At 51.7% G+C, this 22,688-nt stretch overlaps 1 protein-coding gene across 1 annotated transcript in view; it reads left to right on the forward strand.

Moving 5' to 3' along the window:
* SDC3 (syndecan 3) overlaps positions 1-18,855 on the forward strand; it is a 42,015-nt gene extending 23,160 nt beyond the window's left edge. Inside the window, exons 2-5 of the mRNA XM_055800594.1 lie at positions 12,817-12,934; positions 13,390-13,985; positions 15,700-15,970; positions 16,854-18,855. Coding sequence (XP_055656569.1) covers positions 12,817-12,934; positions 13,390-13,985; positions 15,700-15,970; positions 16,854-17,020 — 1,152 coding nt within the window. The 3' untranslated portion in view covers positions 17,021-18,855. The remainder of the gene's footprint in view (positions 1-12,816; positions 12,935-13,389; positions 13,986-15,699; positions 15,971-16,853) is intronic.
* The last annotated feature ends 3,833 nt before the right edge of the window (positions 18,856-22,688 follow it).

Below are 22,688 nucleotides of genomic sequence, written 5' to 3' on the forward strand. Positions count from 1 at the left end.
AACAGTTGATGGAAACATGGTGGAGGAAGGGCTTGAACCTGCTTTCTACTGGTAGCCCTGCCCACTGGGATGTCTTGCTGTCTGTCTGACCCCTGCCAGCTTGAAAACGTGGAGAAGAGCAAAGGCTGCCCTTATTTATTAAGAAGATGATGGACTCTGCCACTGACATCCGTTCCCTTGCTCTGACTCAGTTTCCCTCTCCCTGTCAAACACAGGAGGATGGTTTTCCCCTTCTGTCACCCAGTGCTTTGGGATGGGTGAATTGGAGGTATGCAAGAAAGGCTCTGTAAGGGGCATTTCCCTCCAGACGACGGATATCAGCTCCAGCACATGCACTCCCTGTGCACAGTCCTGCTGCTCTCCTTCAGCTGCTATTAAATACCTGCTGTGATGATGGTAATATTCCACACAGAGAAGGCAGCAAAGGACAGTCAGGGGCTGGGTGGGGCTGACCTGGCAGTTCTCCTGAGCTGCTAGCACACAGGGCTCTTGCTCCAGGACTGGAGATGCCATTTTAGCCCCATGAACAGCCAGGTCAGGCAGATGGATGGTGCGACCCTGGTGAGGTCACACCACCAAAATGCAAACCCTCTTCTTAAAGCTCTGGGGCTGGTGCTGACTGGTAGATGCTGCCTTAAGGATGCTGGTTTTAATTTCTCTGGTGGGGTGCTGAAACACTGCCATCCTGCTTACTGTATCAGCTGTAATTATAGTTGGAAAAGCAGAATGGAAATGGCTTGTTTAGTTACATTTCATTAAGAGGACTTCATCTGAGGGCAGGAAACAAGGAGGCTTGGGCTGTATAAATATTTGAACAACTCCTTCCAGCAACATAACCCCCTTACACACATACACCCATCACACATGGGCAGGATACCTCGAAATGTTTCCCACCACATGCAAAAAGCATCCAAATCCCTCATTCCTGGTGTGGGGGCAACGAGAGCGTGGAGTGGCTTTGTCCATTGGCAGAAGCTTTGCTCATTTATAAGGCTTGAAGCCTTCAGCTCTTTTATTTTCTCAATAAGCTGAGCCCTGCGGGGCTGGTGGCGTTTCCTGGGCAAGAACCAGTAACAAGAGATGGGCACCACTCAGGTCAAGGCTCTGATCTTTGGCAGAGTTGAGACATTTTCTTTCATCTCGAAACTTCAGCTTCATTGGCGCAGTGCAGAGCCTAAGCACTTCCAGATGGGACACATCGGGAACCAGGTCCTGGTGTCTCAGTGGTTGCCATGTTTGGGCTGACCCCGTTGTTGGGGGCTGTCCCAGTGGTCACACAGCCGGCTGGTCCCCTGGGACCATTTCTCCTCCCTTTGCACAAAACAGGGCAACACCCAAAAAGGCAGAGTTTTAACAAATGCATGAGCTGCCCCTTTCAGGGAAAACTGGGGGGTTTAAATTGCATTTGTATTTTTCTTTAGCACACATCAGGTTTGATTGCTTAATGCCTCTGGATGCAGAGGGGAGGATGGCTGTGCAGCTGCTGAGCTGAAGGGGCCAGTGCTGTTGGACGGGAGATTGATTACATTTCCAGATGAGTAACTGCAGCAGATAAAGTTCAGGGCAGATAAATATAGGTGAGGGCTCTTTGTGCGTGGACTAGAAAGAGGAAATGCCATTGTGGTAGGTTTTTTCCCCCCTAAATCAAGGACCTCCATCGGCAGTCTGCTGGGGGTGGGAAATGTCAACCTGCTCCTGAGCACTTCTGGAGGAAGGCGGGCTGATTTTGCAGCTGAAAAATACAGATGAAATGAATCTTGTGGCCTGGATAACTGCTGTTTTGCTCAGAGGGGCTGGGTAGAGCCAGGGTACAGCCCCAGGCTGCCTGCTGGCCTTTCTCTGCTTTGTGGCATCACCTCTCCTCCCGGGCATGGCAGGGAGGGTGGGGAGTCCGGTGTGAACTCCCCACACTGCTCTAATTCTCATTGGAGAGCTGAGTGATGAGGCAAGACAACAGAAATTCCGTTACTCTCAGCAGTGAGAAGCGTTTCCACAGGTGCTGGGAACTGCTTGCTGTTTGCAAGGAGCCTGAGCTGGGGTTTTCGCACCCCCTTTGCAGTACTAAAGCCTGGTTGCTCTGAATCTAACCTGTAGATCTGTTTTTAAGGTGCAAAAAATTTGGGTATTTAAGCATCAAGCAAGCAACACTTGGCATGTGCACATCCCTCAAGGGCTGATTAACTCTCTCTTCATCCCCAACACCAGGTGCCTTCCCTGAGTGCCAGTGGCATATCCATCCCAGGTAATCACTGCACTTCCCTGGGAACCTGCTGGCCACAGCACTATCCCTGCACACCAGTCACTCCAGGCGCTCCTCCCCACATCCCTTCCGGGTTTTGCTTTTGCAGCTTGTTCTCAGGACGGTCTCAACAAGGATTAATCCCCTTGCCAGAGTTCGTCCCAGCTCAGGGGCTTGCAATAAATAGAGGAGACAGGCACACAGTGCATGCAAAACCTTGATGCATCCCTGCCTTGTTTTTAATGCACTGGGCATTAAGTCATTGTGTCTCAAGGGCTGGCACCACTGTAATATTTTGTTAGCACTGCTGCCTGCCTCATCAGTGCTTTAATACAGAAGACCTGGGAAATCCGAGCAGGGAGGGAGCAGGATTAGGTTTCCCCAGCTCTGGCTGTGCAGTGTGGCCAGTAGAGAACAACGATGCCAGTGTCCAAGGTGCTGTGCATCAAACCATCCCTGCAGCTATTCCCCCTTTCTGCTGCTGGAGTTGTGAAGAAAAACTGAACCTGGAGAGACCTGGTTGCTCCACAGGGCTCATGGACATGGGGTGCATGACAGCGGCTTTTCTCCAGCTGCAGTGCCTGTCCTTCCCTGGCCATGAAGAAGGGAAGCAAATGGGCTCCTGTTGGCAGCAAATAGGGTGGAAAGTGGGGAAAAAAAGCTCCTTCCCTCTCTAAGGCTGGGAGAGTAAATATTTTTTCCTCACATGGGAGCTGGTGGGCCTGTAGAAATGCTGGTGTTGCCCTTGGGTGACCTGGGAAACCTGTAATCAGCCCAGCCATCTGGCTGGGGAGATTTGGATGTGCAGAGGAGCTCAAGCTGTTGCCAAAAAGCCACACAGCCCTCGGCAGGGCTCATGCTTGGCTGCAGCCATGGCTGCCATTGGCTTTGTAAGGCTGAGTGTCTAGTGACCAACCAAAAGAAATAGTCCAGTTCTTGGGACTGGAGAAAACCCCTTACAAGGCCAAAATAACCATGGAGCCATTTATTTTCACCTACTCATTATGGGCAACAAGCAGGAGGATGCCTGAAGGTGTCATGTTAAGTGGGAATAATTAGTTTAGGTCCTCACCAAAACCCTCTCAGGTGCAATTAGGAGTGTAATTAGGAGAGACGAGGCTGCTTTCCAGCAAGGTGCAGCACCCTAGTTCTTCCCCACTCATGTTCCCCTGCAGCTCCTCCTCCTCAGGTTTGTTTTTCTATAGGACAAAGCTCTGGGTGTGCAAAACTTCCCATTGAGCTTCTGGTGTCTGAGCTCTGGCCACCATGGCATTTGCACAGCTGAAAACCTCCAATCCCCGTAACAAGGTTTTTAACCTCTCTTTAATGTGATGGTGGCCCCTGGCTTCATTCAAGTCTCAATTTGATTTTTTTTAATATCTGCTCTAGCAGTGAGGGTCTCTGGTGTGCTGGGGCTGTGGCAAAGTTAAAGCAAGCCGCAGAATCTGAGCAGACCTGTCCCTCTCCAGCTCTGCCTTCCAGCTCATCACTGCTGTCATCCCACATCAGGAAGTCGAGTCCTGGTTGGAGAGGACATTGTGCCTTTCCCCCACAGTCCTTGGGGAAGGGGGAAACTGAGGCAAGGACTGATGATGCCCTTTCCCACAGTGTGCTGCCCACCAGCACCAGCAGACACAATCTAATCCATGGCACAATGGGTTATAATCTCTGCCTCCCCTGGGGAGGGGGATGCTCCCCCTTTTAGTTGTCTGGCTGGTGGGGAAACCGTAATTTGCAGCCCAGAATTGCATCTGGGGAGACGGGGGAGCAGAGAAACATGAGCTGCTGGGTCAGCGGGCTGTGACACATGGCTGTCCCTCTGCAGAGATGCACTGTGGTCCCCAGAGCCCTGGGCATGGGAGAGGAGCCCCTGCCTGTTCCCACCCCCTGCCCTGCATTATTTACACCTATTTTGCAGACAGGTAAACTGAGGCATGTGGTGACTTGTCCCCTGTGTGTGACACCTGAGCATGTGGCTGTGCCTACAGCTCCCTGCCCCTCAACAACACCAAGGAGGTTTGTCTTGGCTGAACACTACCGCCATGGCCTGGGTGTGGAGCATGGGACTGGCTTCACCGTGTGTTGGGTAGGGCGAGCACCCCTGGGCTGTTGGATCTCTGTGGGGGAGCCGGAGGCAAGATGGGAAGTGTGTGAATCCCGAAGTGCCAGTTAGCAATGTCCTGCTGCCAGGAGGCCATAGGGGAGGTGTTTAAGAGACATAGCGGCAGTCCATGTGCCAAGCGCTTGAGGAAGGGCACGGAAAGATATGTATATATATATAAAGTCCTATTTTGCAGCTCTATGGAGAGCTGAGTCTTAGGGCGGGGAGTGAGCACTGAAATGCGCCTTTGTGGAAGGTGAGAAAAGCTCAAGACAGTTTTGCATGTTAAGCCGTGATAGGATTATGGAGCAGAGCAAATTAAATCAATTCTGTAATGACTGGGGAAGTTCCTGCTGACGGCAGCAGCTTCAGAGTCCCAGGAAGGAAATGGTGGATGGAGCGAGGGTGGGGCTGAGACCCACTGCGAGCATCGGTGGATGGTGGTCTGGGGTCTGCGGGCAGTGTGCCGGGGACGGCAGGATTTTCCCGCGGCTGCCTCTGTCACCATGGCAATGTGCAATCCTATGGGAATTAATGACTCTAGAGCACACTGTGAATCCTTTGGGGTGGAAAAGATATCTGCCCAGTCAGGTAAAACAGGGAGGTGGAGGAGGCCAGGCACCCCAGCTGTCTGACCCCTGCCTGTCCCTGCCTGCTAGCCTGGCTGGTTTTGCTCCATCCCATGCAGGCTGTCCCTGTTGCCCGCCCTGGATTAGCAGGATGTTAATGTTAGGAGGATGGAGAGCACCGTAAGTTTGGGATTTTTCAGCAAGCAGGTATCATGGTGCTCCAGGCTGTGGCACGGCACTTTCCCCATTCCTGGGGACCAAGGCGTGTCTATAGAGCCCCGCTATGGCTTGGCTTTTTCCCTATGCTGGGTCACCCAGGCTTGGGGGAACCTCCAGCTCCACTCTCACATCTGCCGATAGAATGATTTCCAGCCAAGTGCTCCATCAGCTGTGGCCAAACCCACAGCCGTGGGACAAAGGATCATGCTTTGATCCACTATTGATGCAGCAGGAGCCAAACACGGCAGTTCCCGAGCATGCTTAGGGGGACCTGCCATCCCAGGGGAACCCCAAGAAGCCACCTCAATTACCTGATGCAATCCCAGCCGATGCGTGGCAGAGGCTCACAGGGCTCATTTGTGCCTCTTCATGTGACGTTTTGCACATAGCAGGAGGTGGGGACTTTTGTTTGTGTGTTTGGGTTTTTTTCTCCTCCATCTCCCTGGAGGTAAAAAGCGGAGCGTACTGGGAGATGAGGTGTTAGCAACAATTTATTTTGGGAGGTTTGCTATTTTTCATGCCATCCCTGGCTCAGGGATATTTATTGTGTAGTGGGGAAGGATCTGGCACTAATCCATTGAAGAACTGGGATAAAAAATTACAGTGGAGACAGATGATTCCAAGGAGGAAGAGGAAGAAGTGCTATTTGAAGAGCTGAGCCTGGTCCAGATTACCTGGCCTGGAGGTTCGTTATATTCCCTGAGCGATGATTAAACACTCACAAGCACATGCGTGCAAACGCCGGTTTTGGGATGCGCCTGCACCCAGCCTGGCTCCTTGCAGTGTTGCCTGCGTTGGCAGCAGATAATCGATACAAAGCCAGAATAATTGCTGGTCCTTGGTAAATGTTAATGATTATTTTACTTGCATAAAATAACCGGCCTATTAAATCAAAATGTACTGGGGCTTAGGCAGCTGTTATTCAGGGACTTAATTAATCTGAGAAAGAATGAAGTTACACGAAATAACTGGCTACTGCTTCCCTGAGCTCACACTACCTCTTGCGAGTGGGATCTCTGCTGGTTGTAAGCATCAGTCCCTGGGTTTCCACCAGCATCCTGCACCCCCGAACTCCAGCTATGCCGTGGCACTGCCTTCTAGCCCAGCCTCCTCAGCTTTGTCACAGCCATCTAAGCAGCTTTGGTGGTCTCTAGCAGCAGTCTGTGGGCGAAATATTGGCTGGGGCTGACCATGCTGTGACACTGAGGTCTTTTCCCAAAGCAGCAGGTCCCGGCAACACTGAGATGCTGTCTGGAGCAGCTTTCCAACAGATTTATTTTTAACTCACAGCCTTGGATCGAAGAGTGGAAATTCAGTGATTTTTTGTAGTGGGAAAAGAATTGTGGAGTCTTCAAGGTTCAGAAGCAATGTTTTCTTTCCAACTTTATGTGCAAGTTAATATTATTTCAACTGTTTATGGTATCACTAAATCACATGTTGGGGTGAGTTATTAAGGTTTTCTATATAAACCACCAGAAAAGTGCTTTCAAGGGGTGATTAATTGAAAATATCCTGTGGAAAATATCATAGAAATAATCAACGCTTTTCCTGCAATATGTTCTCAGTTCAAATGTGTTTTCCTGGAGAAAACAGCTTTCTGCCCCTGACGGATTGCTGACCCTGGCTGCCTCATTCCGAGCTTTCCAACATGGCCAGATTCAGCATCTCCCTTGAAGGACATGACCCGGGTTGCTATTACTCTTGCACACTGCCATCGCCATTTGCATTGCTTCATCCTGTCAAGGCCAGTCTCCTGCCCGTCTTGTGCTCTCCCCTTGCCCTTGCAGCATGCAGGGCTGCGGGGCTGCTGCCGGGAGCAGGGGGTCTCGGCTTCCCAAAGCTCTCACTGGGCTGAAGTGCAAACAAGACCTTTGGGGCTTTGGCTTTCTGTTTTTGCTGTTTGTTTTGCAAGCAGGATGGGATGTAGAGACAAGAACCTGTGCTTGGCACCAGGGGGTGGGGAGGGGTGGGGTGGCAAGCTGGTCCTTGTGCTCACCTGCAAACCCTGTCCCTTCTTCCAGGCTGCTTTCACACTAATTCAATCTTCCTTTTCCTTTTTAACTGCCCACCTGTGGGGATGTGGGACAGGCTGGTCCCCTTTGTCCCTGTTGATGCTCTCCACATGCATCTTTCCCCCTGCCTTGGCCCAGTCTCATGCCCCAGAGTTGTGCCAGAGACTGCTGGGTGGCCATGGACACCCATATCATGGGATAAAATCGCCTCTGTCTGCAGCCTGCCATGCCAGGTCTCCCTGCAGCAGGAGCCTTCTTGTCTTGAACCCCATGTGTGGTGCTGGGGCTGCAGCTGGAGGCAGTAGGAAGAGGCGCATGGGGTCCTCAGGCTGTGATGCTTTCCTTGGGTTTGCTTTGCCTCTGGAGTTGCTCAGCTCTGCTTACCATGCACGCTGCCAATGAGCCTTACACACATACCAGGGAAAGGACTTTACCACCTAGCTTCCACCCCATCATCACCAGCCTGAGCTCCAGGCACAAACCAAGCCTGCATCCCAGCTTCCTTAGAAACCACTACATTTCAGCTCTTACTATTTCCTTTGTGATTCCCTCAGGAAAAACTCTTGATCTTCTGTCCACAGGTGGGGGGGGTGAGAAACATCCACAGCCTTCAATCACTTCCACCACCCAGACTGGGGCAGATAACTCCCATCCAGGGCTGCTGGGGCAGAGGGAGATGCTCTGACCCTCCACAAAGTCCCGCAGACAGCATATGCCAGGACTCAAGTCAGTTTTTGTTGCCCCTCCCCCCCCCGCCGACTGCTCCCCAAGGAGCTCCTCCATGTTTTCAGGGGCAGCTCTTCTCCCCTTCTCCCACCACAGCCCACCCCATGAAGCCATTTAATTCCTTCTTCCCCACAACACCCCCAGGAAAGCAGACCCCAGACCCGGTTCAGGTGAATGTGCTGGAGGACACCACCTAACGCCCTAAACCAGCAATGGCTGCATCACCATGGAGGAGGCAGTTTCCATAGCAACAGTTGCCATGCTGATGGCTACCGGCAAAGGGCCTGAGAGCATCCCAGGGAGGTTCACCAGCCTTTCTCTGTGGTTAAGATAGATTGATTTATAAGGCTGCCTTCCTCCTGGTGTGAAAGCCAGACACTCAGCAGTAGATACCACTTTTGCAACAGCAGCACATTTTGAGTTTAATATTCGGGGCAGGTTTAGGGAATTTTAAGTCTTTGCAAAAGCCCTGCTACACAGTGGGAACACCCTAAAAAATATAACACCCTAATCTTCCCTGCCTAGGGAAGGAGGGATGCAAGGGTGCACGGGATTTAGGAAGACCCAAACCAGCTGGTCCCCTTCCCCAGGACACTGCAGAGGGGTCTGTAGGAGCATGTTTGTACCATACGGGAAGGTGGCAGGCAGGTCTCCTCTGTGCCTCAGTTTCCCCATCTTTTCAGTACTCAAATCCTATGGTGTACATAGATTGCTGCTCATGGGAGGGCTGAGGGTGATCTTTTACCTGAGCTTTAAGTGTTTTCACCTGTAAAAGGGTGTTTCCCACCTTTGTAAAGGGAGAGAAGAGGGAGGGATGGAGCTTCTGCTGTGCTGGCTGGGTTAGATGCACATAGGTGATGGAGAGGAACTGAAGCCTCTCTAATATCCCTGCTCAGCTCTGATGGTGCCAGGCCAAAGGGCTCTGAGCTCTTGCTTGCTTTCCAAGGCTCTTAGTGCAGGATTTGGGTGTGATTTTTGCTGCTGTGGCTCCTTGGCTGCCATTCCCGGCTGGGCCAGCCAAGCTGCAGAGGTGAGGCGTCAAAGGGGACAGCAAGCGGCTGAGTGAGTGTTGCTGCCTGCTGGTCTCATTCAGCCCCGTGGCAGCTGCAGAGCAAAAGGGTCCTCTGGGATCAAGAGGAGAATGTTTTTCTTACCCGAGCTCAATGTAGTGGCCCTGTCAACTCCAAAGCTGCTGACATCCAAATCCTTTGGGTCTGGCACTTATTTTGGGTCGTTTCGAGCATTGGAGGAACATTTATTGAAAATTGACTTTCTGACCCTGACCTATGGCGAGTGCTTTGCATCAGGGCTTGCTGTTATAGTAGCAGATCTATGACCTTTCTGGACATTGGAGGAGTGGGAATAGGGCGGGTGATTGGGGTATGGATGATGCCTGAGCTGGGTGCTGGCCCAGGCTGCCCCTGTGGCTAGCATGGTAGTGATGGGCTCATGGGCTGAGCCACGGGGATGTAATACAAGTGGTTCCTTTTCTTCAAGACAGTCCTGAGCATGGCCCAGTGGAAAGCCACCACCTCGCAGGGCACTTTTAAACCTTTTCACCTCCCATGGACTTGGACATCACCAGCCAGTGTCTCAGGCCCTGCTGCCTCCAGCAGCTTCACCTTGACCCCGGTTTAATTTCCCTAATGAAGCCCAGCTGAGGGAAGCAGTGCTGAGCTGGGTAGCGGAAACCCCCTGCCTGCCAAGATCCATTAGCTTGGAAGCTGTAATTGCATGGATGAGAACTGCTCGAGCTGGCTAATCAGTGGTCCTCAGCATCCTGCTGCGGGCAGGGCAGGGCAAGGGGTGGCATGCGGCGGCATGCGGCAGGGGACACTGGGACCAGGACATTGTGCTGGGGTTTTCTCCTTGCCTTGAGGAGCCTCTGTCCATGGCCCAGCTTTGCATCAGATGCCTGGAGAGGGCTGCACAGAGGTCCTGGGGGCCCTGCGAGCGTGTCCCACCATCCCAACCATGGGAAGAGGCTGATGAAGGGGGTGCACGTGGCTTGCATGAAGTTCATACAGTGGAAAACTGTCTTTTTGGGCTTGCAATCCTGGCTGGGGCAGCAGCCCCATCCCTCCTGCAGCAGGTTTGGGACAGTCCCTGACATCATTCCTGGGGACCAGGGGCTGTGAAGGACAGGTCCAGCATGCCGAGGGGGTCCTGCCAGTGGGCTCCCTCTGGCCTTGCTCCAACCATGCAGAACCTGCTGGGTCGAGGATAAAGTCTGGATGAATTTTCTCTTTTGGGACAAATCCAACCAGCTGCATCTTTGCTGTGATGGAGGCTGTGACGGATGGGGAGGCAGCCACAGGTCATGGGGTGGGAGCTGCCATCCAGCATGATTTGTGATTTCCCAGGCTGGCAAGATCACTGTTCCTCTCCCCTTCATCCCAACCATGCAAGGGAGAGCAGCCTCTTCATTGCTGGGGAGGGGGTGGGGAACAGGGGGCCATGCATGGCTGCGGGGCTCGGTGCACGCAGGGCATTAATGATCTAAGCAGCAGTAAATCCACATAAACACCAACTGTTCCCAAGATTTATTGCATGCGCCTGACCTGATACCATCAGTGCTGCATCTGGGGCAGCTTGGCTGGAAGGAGGTTTACATCAGTACTTCGGGAGTGGAGCAACATGGGGGCTTTTTTTGGGAACAACCGTGTTCCTAACACCTCCCCCTCTGCATGGGGAATGCCTGGAGATATTTCACAGGTCTTTATTAATAAATCTTTGTAAAGCTTGATGGGCTGGGGCTGTGCTTGCTGCAGCCAGGGGGTCCCCCCATGCCTGGTCCTGGCTGTGTGGTTATTGAGGGGTTTATGCTGGGCAGATGCAATTCTAGGGTGAAGGATGCTGGAGACAATCAAAGGGTTGCCCAGTATCCTTTGCTGCTTGCCTTGCTTTTGTACCACCAGCTTCACCTGCATGCAGGAGCTGTTCGGGAGCATCTTCTAGAGACTTGCAGACAAGCAAGAGAAGGGAAACTCATCCCATGTTAGGTCATGTTTCACCTCCTCTGAGCAGCAGGAAGGCTGCAGCTTTATGAATGTCGCAGTGCAGCAGCAGCGTGGTGCCTGATTGTGCAGGAGCTGTTATTCCATGCACTGAGCTGGACAGGCAGCAGCTGGAGCTGGGCTGCTGGCGGGCTGCCCTGTGCCACGGGCTGCTTGAGTCCCTCCTTGGTATAAACTCCACTGATCGCTGCCGATCCTCTGGAATCCACTTAGGACAAAACCTGGCTGAGAACATCTCTGCTCTTCTGCAGACTGGCATGTGAGGGGCAGGCACAGGAGAGATGTCTCTCACATTTGGGAGTTGTCTCTGGAGGGCGAGTTTTGGCCCTGGAAGGTGTCTTATTGCTGTGAAGTTTTTCCAGCTGCAGTCAGGAGCTCCAGGAGATAGATCCCTGCAGGGCTGTGGCACAGATCCTGCTCCCTCAACGTGGAGGGAGTGATGTGCATTGCAGGGGTGAGGATCTCATCTGGTTCCAATTTAAGGGAGAAACAGGCTTGATGGCGCTGGGACATATGGCTCCCATTATGGCAAGGCTTTGCAGGTCACGCAGAGAGAATCAGACTTCTTCAATGAGCTGCTGGCGACTGTGTATTTGAAACGCCAGGATGGTGCATTTTTGCGGGGGCAAAGACTGGCTCTTCCCAGTGATTTGGCAAGTGTGTGGGGCATTGGAGACTGGCAGGATATAACCAGTGGCTGCAGTGATAGGGGGGAGCGTTGCTATCACTGGAGATAAAGGAATAGATCCAGCCAGAAAAAACTCATCAGCACTTTCAAGACAGACAGACCCTTAAAAGCCCAATTCCCCTTGACCTTCCCGATAGATTTATGTCCCCAAGAATGTGCTCATGCTGTCACCATGGGTGTATGACACAAGTGGTATATCTGCAGCACCCCAGTGACTATATAGGTGGGGTTTGGCCAGCAGACATCTTGGCTTGGGCACCACGGCAGCAATCAGCTCTCAGCCTCTGGGAAGGGTCCTCCCATCTCCCAGCCTGGATCTGGCATCTTGGTGCAGCCGAGGGCTGCTGGGTTTTCTCTCCTTTGGCAGCTGATGGGCTCTCGGAGAAGAGATGTGGGGACAAAGTGTGAATTAAGTCCCAGATTTCTATGTCATGGGACCTTCTGACTTTTTGGAAGTCCTTTTTGTTCCAATCTGGAATGAAAACTAAGAAACTCAAACCTGTTGTCAAGAGGTAAAGTGCTCTAATAGGTGAAAGGGACCCTTCAACCCCTTTATTTTAAATTTAAACACTAACCTGGCTTTGTACATCTCGGAACATCTGATGCTATCTTGCAGATCAAAGCCTCCTTGTTTGGTTTGTAATTAAGTGTCAAACTGTTTCCTTGCAACACAAACAGGAGACACTTTGATCTGCAAAGCAAGATGTTTAAGAGCCCTACTAGCAAGGGCTCTTCAAGTTTTAGCAGCACTGTAAAGCAGTGGCATATTTGAAGTCTGATATTGTTTCATATTGAGATTTTCCAAGTTATGGCAGCTGATAGTGTGTGTTACTGTCACACCTGTGCCAGGAGTCACATGAAAACCATCTGAACCAAAACAATAGCAAGCTGAAGAATCAAACTCGTAATTTTTCTAAACAGTTTCCAAAGCAGTTGTTGGTTTTTTCCCCCTTTTCCAGAGGGCTTGTTTCCATGGGAAATGTTACTGGAGTCAATGTGAGCTTTCCACAAAATGTCAGCTCGTCTGAAAGATTTGCAGCAGCGAATTGTTTTTTGGGGAAAAAAATCCCATGATTCTGGGTCATTCAGCTGGAGAGTGCTGCCTGTGCTCCTGCTCCCTTGGTCTTGCTTTTTCCTGGCCCTTTGAACCTGCGTGTCATTCTGTGAGGGCTATCTGGGGGTGTCTCTGCAGGCACCGGTTTTGATTTGCTCAGGCTAGAGCTGCTCATGCGTCTCTCCCTGCAGGCTCAGCGCTGGCGCAATGAGAACTACGAGAGGCCCGTGGACCTGGAGGGCTCGGGGGATGATGACCCCTTTGGGGACGATGAACTGGATGATGTCTACTCAGGCTCTGGCTCAGGGTGTAAGTAGCTGTAGGGTTCCTGGGGAAGGGTCCCTAGGGAGCCTGTCTGTGGGTTTTGATGGGACTAGAGAGGGGGCTTGCCATGGGATGTGAAGGAGGATATCGCCCCTTATCCACCTCCGGAGCTGCCTTCCTGCCCTTCCTAGACAAAAGCAAAGGGAACTGTCCTGAAGGTTGGGCTCAGGTGGCTCTGTTTCCCATTTAAGTCTCTGGCCCTGATGGTCAGGATTAGCCCTGCCCCAGCACAATGGCATGTGCCATGTTATATGTTATGTTTCATTGAACCCAGAGAGGGGCTTCAGCCACCGCATGGCATTTACAGCCCTCGGTTTCTGCTGAACCCAGAACCAGTCCATGCTCTCATTTTTTTGGAGGGTGAGGCCAGGTGCATGTCAGCCCTCAGAAATGCTGGGGCAGCAGCAGCTTCACCCTTTGCTGTTCTTCCCCTCTTTCAGATTTTGAGCAGGAGTCGGGACTCGAGACAACAGTTAGCCTCACCACGGACACATCTGTCACGCTCCCCACCACAGCAGCTGTGCTGCCCATCACCTCGGTGCAGCCTGTGGCAACCCCCTTTGAACCTTTCCCTGCTGAGGACACCACCCCCGAGCAGGCAACCAGTCTCTTGTATATCCCCAGGATGACAAAGGCACCAGTGATCCCCAGCTGGAAAGCAATCACGACCAGTACCACTGCCAGAGACTCCCCTACCACCACAACCACCACCACGGCCAGCACCACTACCACTGTGGCCACGACCACCACCAGCACCACCATGGCCACTGCCAAGCCCACCACCATCTGGATATTCCTGCCCCCTTTCATCACCAAGGCATCCACCACCCAGGCCACGACCCTGGAGACACCCACCACCTCCACCCTCGAAACCAGCACACCAACAGAGGTGGCCACATCATGGCTTGTCCCCACCAGCACACCCAAGCCCAGGTCCCTGCCAAAACCAACCACCTCCAGGACTGCAGACCTCACAGAAAAAAGCACTGCTTTTCCATCCAGTCCTACCATGCTGCCGCCCACAGAAGCCCCCCAGGTAGGAGGCAGGAGCCCTTCTCACCTGCTAAAGGGCTTGTGGGTCATGTTTGAAGCCAAGTGATGGTGATGGGAAACCTTTGGGGTTGATCTGTCCTTAGCCAGTTGCTCAGAGGGAGGTCAAGCCAGGTTGGGCTCTTCCCAGCTCTGCAGAGAGTGGAACATTTGGGGAGCTGGAGAGGGGAGATTAAAGGGAGGGGGGCGGTTATCATGGGCACAGCCTGGTGATGGGGCTGGTGTGGAGCTGATGGGGGCACCTAGGGGTATGCCACGTGTTCCTGGTTTCCCTGGCTCTGCCTTGCCCAGCTGCTCCAGAGCAGCTTCCCCAGGCAGGAGGGGAGCAGGGCTGGGGGTACCACCACCTTACAGGGAAAGAGTGGCTTTCCTCTGGCTTTGGTGTCTGGGCTCATCAGACCATTTCCCAACTTGCAGCCTGTTAGTGGGAGGCCCAAATGCTCTGAAATTATGACTTGATGGTGCATTTCCAGCCCGCTGGGTGTCCTGAGCAGGGGATTTAATCCGCTGATCCATCTCTCTTTCAGAGCCCCTCAGGGACCCTTTGAAAACTACTTTGAGTGAAAGGTGGAGTGATTTGTCTAAACTAGTCCCTCTTTTCTGCGTATATATAGTATGTATAGTGCTCTGGGCTCTTGCTGACCTTCAATTAATCTGTCACAAAAACGCCTGCCTGTGGGAAGCAGTGAGCCACGCGCTTGTGCTGGGGGCAGCGTGACACTGAGAGGGCTCCTACTCACCCGGCTTCATCCTATCAAGCACTTTGCTCATCCCAAATTGTAACATCCCAAGGCAGAGGTGGAGGGAGCTGTTTGCCCCGTGAAGGAGGGATCCTAGGGAGGTTTTGCTCGAGGATGCTCAGTGTGGTCCAGGTCAGCATGTGGACACATGGGTCTGGCTGCCAGGACAAGGGGGAGGGTCGTGGGGGGGATTTGGCCCTGAGGTAGCTGCAGGTGTGGGGATATGCAGAAGGCAATGATCAGGTCAGCATTGGGCTTGGGGGGGATGGAGCAGCTTATTTGCCTGGCCCGTGTTTGCTCTCCAGGCTGGGTTCGCCTCTTTGCCAAGGGGGCTTAGTCAGGGACCACAGCAGGGAGCCAGGCTGGCTCCATGTCCTGGGTGAGAAGGACCCATCTTCCTGCTCCTGCGCCGTGCCGCAGGGCCCCAAGCATCAGAGCAGGTTGAAGGGTGGAGGGAAGGGACCCCCCCCAGGGCTTACCCTTAGCATCTGATCCTTATACTTGCTATGTTGCTGTAGCACAGACGGTTGCATCACTTCATGTCTAGCAAGGAGGCGTCTGTGAGATGTTTCTGCCAGCTGTCAGTTTACACTGGGGACAGAGCCCAGAGGAGGGGCTGGGATGTGGGGCTTTCTTTAGGGGAAGCTACAGGGAACAGGTGGGAGTTTGTACATCTCGAGGGCACCTGGGGTGGGGACAGGGAAAAATGGTCCAACTCGGCCACGGTGGCCTCAGCCTTTTGGTGACCATCACGATATGAGGTTGTGTTGCTTTCTTGCGTTATAACCGTCCACTTCAGTGGCACAGGGAAGGGACAGTCCAACATGATCCCCCATATTCGCTGCTGAGAAGGCCTATCATTGGTACTGTAATGTCCTTCCTCTGGACACATCAGAGCTGTTGGAGGCAGGAACCACTCTTTGGTCCTTGTCCCCTGCTCCATCTTGTCCTTTCTCCCAGATGGAGCCAGGGGAGGTGACGACAGTCCTTGACAACGAGCTGGAGGTCCCGGTCAGCAGCGGCCCCAGCGGGGACTTTGAGATCCGGGAGGAGGAAGAGACGACTCGTCCCGAGCTTGGTAATGAGGTGATGGCTGTTGTGACGCCGCCATCGGGACGTGTGCTGGGCAAGAATGCAGAGCCAGGAATGATCGACAACACGATAGACTCTGGTAACTCGGCTGCTCAGCTCCCTCAGAAAAACATCCTGGAGAGGAAAGAAGTATTGATAGGTGAGACTGGCAGCTGCAGACTTGTAGGGGGAGAGCTGGTGTGTTCGGAGGGGGGGCAGATTGCTGGGCTGTCCATGCCCCAGGAGAGGGGTCAGGCTTTGGCAGGGCATTGGGATAGTGTGGAGCCTGGGATAACCCACACTCATCTGCCAAAATAGCTCTAGGGTCTGTGCTGGGGGGGTCCCAGGGGTCTTCGTGTCTTTGCCAGGAGTGTGCAGAGCTGTGCACAGTTTGTTTTTGCTAAGATGGGTTTCCAGGAAATATGTAGGATGTTAGGGGAAAGATGTGCTACAGTGTTGGCTGAATACCACCTGGCCACCCCTAACTGCAGGGGAGGAGGGAGGTGCCCTGCGAGGGCCACTTGTCCCAGCCAGAGGGACATCAGAGATGGGGCAGAGATGTCAGTGTCCCAGCCTAAGGGAGCTGGCGGTGATGGCATGCCAGAACATTTATTGTGCTGGTGGTCTTCAGCTGATAGTGGCAGGTGCTGGCAGGTGCCCAAATGAGCAGCTTTTTGGGGGACTTTCTGCACCCTCCTTGCATGAGGTGACAGCCTGTGCAGGGACCTCTCTCTGTGCCTGAGCTGCCTCATGCCAGCCCATCACCCACTATGCAGCTGTAGAGCAGATACCTTTGCGTCCTACCCACCCTTCAGCATTGCTGCACTTGGGAGCTTGTTGAAGCTCCTTGAATCATGCAATTGCACCTCACCTTCATTTTCAGTTTTCTTAACCATAGAGTTCAGGAGAAAAAATTGCTCACAAAGTTGCAAAGCATGAACCCAGGAAACCAAAATGATTCCCCCCCCCTCAGTATTTGTGCTGAAAGACAGGCTGGGGGTGTGGGGCGGCACTGATGGCTGTGTCACTTCTCTGTGTTGCAGCGGTGATTGTGGGCGGCGTGGTGGGAGCCCTCTTTGCTGCCTTCCTGGTCATGCTGCTCATCTACCGGATGAAGAAGAAGGATGAGGGCAGTTACACGCTGGAGGAGCCCAAGCAAGCCAACGTGACATACCAGAAGCCCGACAAGCAGGAGGAGTTCTACGCATAGAAGGAGAGCGTGGTGTGCCTTGCGCTCCCTCCCTCCCCACTCCAAACTCTCCCTCTTCCTCTACTTCATCCAGTCTCTCTCTCTCTCTTTTTTGGATCAGACTGTGAATTTAAAAAGCAAAACCTGCAACAGCTAAAGAAGAAAACACACCTTCGGCATGATGAAAAATCAAGTGCCCAGAGCATCGTTGAGTTCAGACTGAGTACCACTGGCCTTTCTGCTAGCGGGAGGGACAGGGCAAGGAGCCAACGCCAAGGAACCTGTGCCTGGGGAGTGCTCTGGCGAGCCCGGGATGGGGCAGTCAAGCTGCTGATGGCAGCCGGAGGTTAACGGGGCTTTTCCCACCAACAGAACAGACTCCAGGATCCGGACATCTTCTACCAGCTCTGGGGCGCAGGGGGGTTGGTTTGGATTTATCTCCCCTTATTTTTTTTTCCCTTTGGAAAGGAGGGATGTATCTTTCCCTCTCTCTTGTTTTTACTTTTTATTTTCTTTTTGAATGGGGTTGGTTGCTTTGCAGGAATTACCTGGCTCCCTGCTTCTGTTTGAAGAGAGGACGCAACTCTCAAATATGCTTTGAACCTTGAAAAAAAGCACAAGGGGCTGGAATACCTGATGCCCTGGGATTTGCTCGTGGAGTGAGGGGAAAAAAAAACAACCCAAACATGGCCAGTATGCTGGAAATGATCTCTTTAGATCAACTCTTTGGAGAGTTCGTGGAGCAGCAAGAAGCTGCATTGGGGAATCTCATGCTGCTCCCCTCCTGCTACTGCCTCACTTCACTGCATCGCTGTGCACAGCCAGAGACCTTAAATCTACAGACACTGCGTGTCACCAGCCGCTGCGGGGTTTGGATGAGAAGGGACCTTGCTTTTGCTGGGTTTTCACTGTGACCAATAAAACTCAGCTTGCACAGTATGACCTACAGCAGTAGTTTTAAAATGGAGTGGGACATTTCTTGGTGGGGAGTTGGCAGGGAGAGGAGTTGGAAATGGAGAAGCTGACTCCTCTCCACTGTTCCTCCAGAGGGGACAACAAAGCTCTACAGGGCATGAGATGCAGCATAAGAAAAGGAATGCAAAGCAGAAGCGATACCTTGGGGGTCAGGCAGGGGTCCCCACCAGGCCACGCACACCCAAAGGTGAGGAGGGTGTGGCAGAGTGGTGGCTTTCCACTGGTCAGCCCCAGGGCAGGTTGGTTGCTACGTATCTTTTGCAAGACCCAGAACTGATGGTTTGTGTTTCTTTTTTTGTTGCTTAAATTCTAGTATAACCCACAGGGCACCCAGGAGCCTGAGAGCAATAGATCCTGGAGGCCATTGTCACCCAAGTGCAGTGGTTTCCCCTCTGAAGCTACCTGAGGTGCAGAGCAGCAGGGCGTGATTCAGAGTCCAACTGTGCCTTCTGGAAAGGCTGGATTTTTTTTGAGCAGGCTCTCTGCACAGAAAAATCAATTAGGTATTTCAATGAGTTGGCTTTTAATTAGCTGAAGCGCTGTTTGCGATGCAGTCAAGGAGCTTTGTTTGCATGATGGTTGTGATCTCAATGGTGTCCCATGGAGACCTTGGTGTTGCTCTTAGAGCGATTTGAACAGGGGAAAAAACCGGGGGAAACTGGGTTGCTTTCACTTGTTGCATCATGAATTAACCTGCACAGACAGTGACACTTTGTCCCCTCAGGGTGTTAGTGGTTATAAGGATTTATGACCCTGGTGGAAGCTACAAGACAGCAGTGCTGCTTTATGTCAGGAATTTGAGAGGCCAAATGCGTATTATATATATATATATATATATGTATATGTATATATATATATATGTATATACACACACACTTACATACATACAGTTTTTATATATATATATATATATGTGTATATATATATATATATATATGAGAAATGAATTCCCTGTAAATTTTCATGGCACTGTATATGATGACTGGATGGGACTTTGTGGTGTGAAGATGTGTGATTTGGGCTGTGCTCCCTCGGGGTACGCAGTGCAGGGGCTGCAACCCAAAACATCCACCTGGTTTTACTTCAGGGCTGGGAGTGGAACCCCTGTGCACAGGCCAGCTCTATAATCCCCCTTTTAGGGAAGTCAGCCTGAAAATCATCATTGTTTTTGTTCTTTTGGTTTGTAGAAGATGGTGCTGCTTGATGTCTTGGATGGTGGCGCTGAAGGGCAGATGGTGTGGAGAGTGTGTGCGTGCGCGCGTGTGTGCATGTGTGTACACCCATTGCTTGGGTCCATCCCGGCTGCAGAGAATGAGAATGCTGTGAAGGGGGGGCCACGCGTCTGAGGAAGGCTGGTGTCAACCAGCCAACTTTCTCTGACCTACTTGAAGGGGAGAGTTTCGACTCATGGGTTTGATGATTTTGGGGTTTTCTTGTCCTGTTGGGATGACACAAAGCAGCTTAGCTGCCGGGCAGTGGCAGGAATCAAGCTTCTTCAGGATTTAATGAGATGGGCATGGCAACTATCAAGGCCACCCAAAGTCACCATCTTTTGGAAAAACATGGACTTAATCTTTTGAGCTTGCATTAAAAAAAAACAAACCAACACCCTTCCAGCTTAATCTTTTAAATGCTGCTTTTCTTAGCTGCTTCCTTAATCTTCTTCAATTTTTTTTTTTTTTTTGCATTTAATAGTCTGAAGTTCTATTATACAATTTTTTTATCCACTCAAGCTTAACCTTGGTTCACTCAGCTGGTGTTAAGTTGTAATCCTGGCAGTTAAATCCATTACAGTTTCAGAAGTGAGGAAGGCTGAAAATGGGAGGGCAAAAGGAGGCTGGGCAGTGCTTTCTCCTGCAGTAGTTAAAAGTACAAGACAACTACATGCAAAAATAGGTGAAGGCAATTAAACGGGCAATCAGAATTGTCCAAAGTCTTAATTCATTTTATATTTGCTGCTTCCATGCATTTGCTGTATTGCTGTCTGCCTGGAGAGGGGATGTGAGCCCAAGGGCACTGTCTTTTGGGCTTGGAGCTCACCTTTTTCTGGTGATGGATTATGACAGAGCCTTTCCTGTTGCCTCAGCTCCCCAGAAGCACTGGGTTAGTTTTTGGAGTTGATGGTTGGAAGAAATAAGCCTTGTCTTGCTGGTGGATGGCTGATTTTGTGTCTCCCTTGTAGGGTACAGGGTGGCTAGAGGGAGCTGAATGTGGGCTGCATTTTTTGGGGAAAGCCCGTCTCCAAAAAAATTGCAGATACCATCAGCTCTCTATTACCAGAGCAATAGGGATGGGTAAAACCCCAAAGAAACCGAGTTGAATGACGCTGCCAGGGTATGTCAGGGGGTTGGGGTTGTGGTGGGGGTGGGCTGCAGTGTGCCCATCCCCAAGGCTGTGCCTGGCACCATGTGAATGTGCATATTGTGGTGCTGAGCCTGAGGCTGTGCCGAGGGCAGCCGGAGGCAGAAGGTGGGCAGTGGGACATGGCTGCTCCCTCCAACGTGCTTCTGCACAGGCACATGCGCCTCACCATGCTCTGGGGCTTTTGAGGGATTCCTGGTGCAAAAACGGATGGGGAAGAGGTGAGAAAGCATGGAGGGGAGGAATGTAAGCATCTTTCCTCAGCTGTTGATTTGGCTGCAGAGCAAGTTTTTAGGAAAATTAACTCCCAACGGTAGCTTGAGCATCCCCTGCATCATCCCCTCCCAAAGCCTGCCAGATTTGGCTTCATCCCCCTCTGCACAAATTCATCCCCTTCCCCAGCCTGTGTGTATCCCTTGTGGTGATACCGTCCATGAACAGCTGCATTCTGCCAGTTGGAGTGGTGCCCAGGTGTGCTCGTCCTTCCAGCTGTGTGCCCTGAGGACATGGGCGGCCATGTGGATGTAGAGGATGACTTTTCCACTTGCTTTTCCATTTTTTCTGCATGCTTCTGTGTGTGTGTGATACACTAGAGCTGAAGGAAGACTCTTTGCCATTCCAGTTTTGTAATTTTAGGAAAGCTGCAATTGCAAAGCGTGAAAGACGGCGTTGGTTCCTCTCCCAGCTGCATGGGTTTTCAGTCTCCTCTCTCCTGTGATTCGCAGCAGACATCACCTTGGAGGAGAATGATAAGTAACCAATGACTCCTGGGCTACATGAAGGAGGAAGCAGGAGGAGGGGGTCAAAGGGAAGGGAGGACCAGAAAATGATGTGCAAGAGCCCAGACAAGGGACTGGAAGTGGGAGGACGGGAAGGGCAGGGGATAGAGGTGGTCCCCCCCGGCCAGTGGCAAGACCTACCCCCAGACAGGTTTTGCAGGGCTGGAAGGGGGTTGCCTTTTTCCTCTAAAAATCATTTTGATTTTGGACCTTTCAAAAAGGTCCGCACTGGGGCGGATCCCGCTGCAGGGAAGTCAATGGTACTGGGCTGGTTTGCCTCCAAGTTTCCCATTCCCTCCTCATTTTGCTTGGTGGGTGCCAAAGGTTCCTGGGAGGGAGCTGCTTTGCTCCACATGAGCCTTGGCTCCTGCTCCCCAGACTCATAATTCAGAGCTATCCCACCCTTGCCATGAGTCACCAGCACAGAGGCTTTAATAGGAACAAAACCATTAGCTAAGAAAAAACAATGGATTTTTTTTTCTCCCTCCTACCACCCTTTTTATGATTATAAGTGTTTCTGGGCTCAGAGGTTTTCTGCAAGGCTCTGGCTGCTCCTGAAGTGACATTGAGTTTTCAACACTGAGAGGTTTATTAGAATAACTGGCATCTCACCGGGCACCTCGCCAGCTGCTCGGCTGGGCTGGAGCCTGCAGCGACAGGGATGGGTGTGTTGTGCGTGTGTATGTATATATATATATATGTATGTAATTAATATGTATGTATATATGTATATACGTGTGAGTGCAAAGCACGCATGCATGCGCAGGTTCAATATAAATTCTGCACTTAATGAGGAGGAGGGGGGATTATTCAGCATCGTGTGCTGGGCTCCGCAGCCAGCGGACCCTGTCCTCTGCCGTGGGCTGCAGGATCAGGCCCCACTGTGGGGTCCTTCCTTCCCTCCCGCTCTTCGCCCTGTCACAGCAACGACCTGATCCTGGCTACCTTGGCGCTGGGTTGGGGTCTGCCACGGTGGGGGTTAAGGAGCCTTTTGCTGAATACCACATCACCAGCTGGAGCCGAGCCGGAGCCTGGGATGGCTGAGGCTCTGTGTTCGCTGTGGTTTGTCCCACATACCTTGTGCCTGCAGCTCTGCGGACAGATCCACACCCAGTCTCTATAGCGAAGTATCAGTCTGGAGTGTACAAACTTTTTTTTTATGTTGTTTTGTTTCACTTTTTTAAACTATTATTTCTATTTGGGGAAAAAAAGTCACCCTAGGAGACACCTGTGTGATGCCCAGATGCTTTTTTTCACCCCACGTTCCAGACAGCTCATCCACCGCATCTCCAAAGACCTCAAGGGTACCAGTGACTTTACGCGCATAAGCTACCCCTGTTCTGGGTCCCCCTGGTCTAAGTCATAAAAGTACAGCTGACAATCAAACCAGAGAGAACTGCTGACTTTAGAAAAATGTATATCCATTGCAGTTTGATAGAACTACTTTTTAAAATCACATGCTTATCTCTCACTAACACCTACCATCAAGTCTCCAGGATAAATTGTCACCCATTGGTTCTTCTGTAAATAAACATGAAATGTTCTTGTATAATTTAAAAAAAAAGAAGAAAAAG

Source organism: Falco peregrinus, chromosome 3 (genome assembly GCF_023634155.1).
Source record: "Falco peregrinus isolate bFalPer1 chromosome 3, bFalPer1.pri, whole genome shotgun sequence".
Classification (NCBI taxonomy): Eukaryota; Metazoa; Chordata; class Aves; order Falconiformes; family Falconidae; genus Falco; species Falco peregrinus.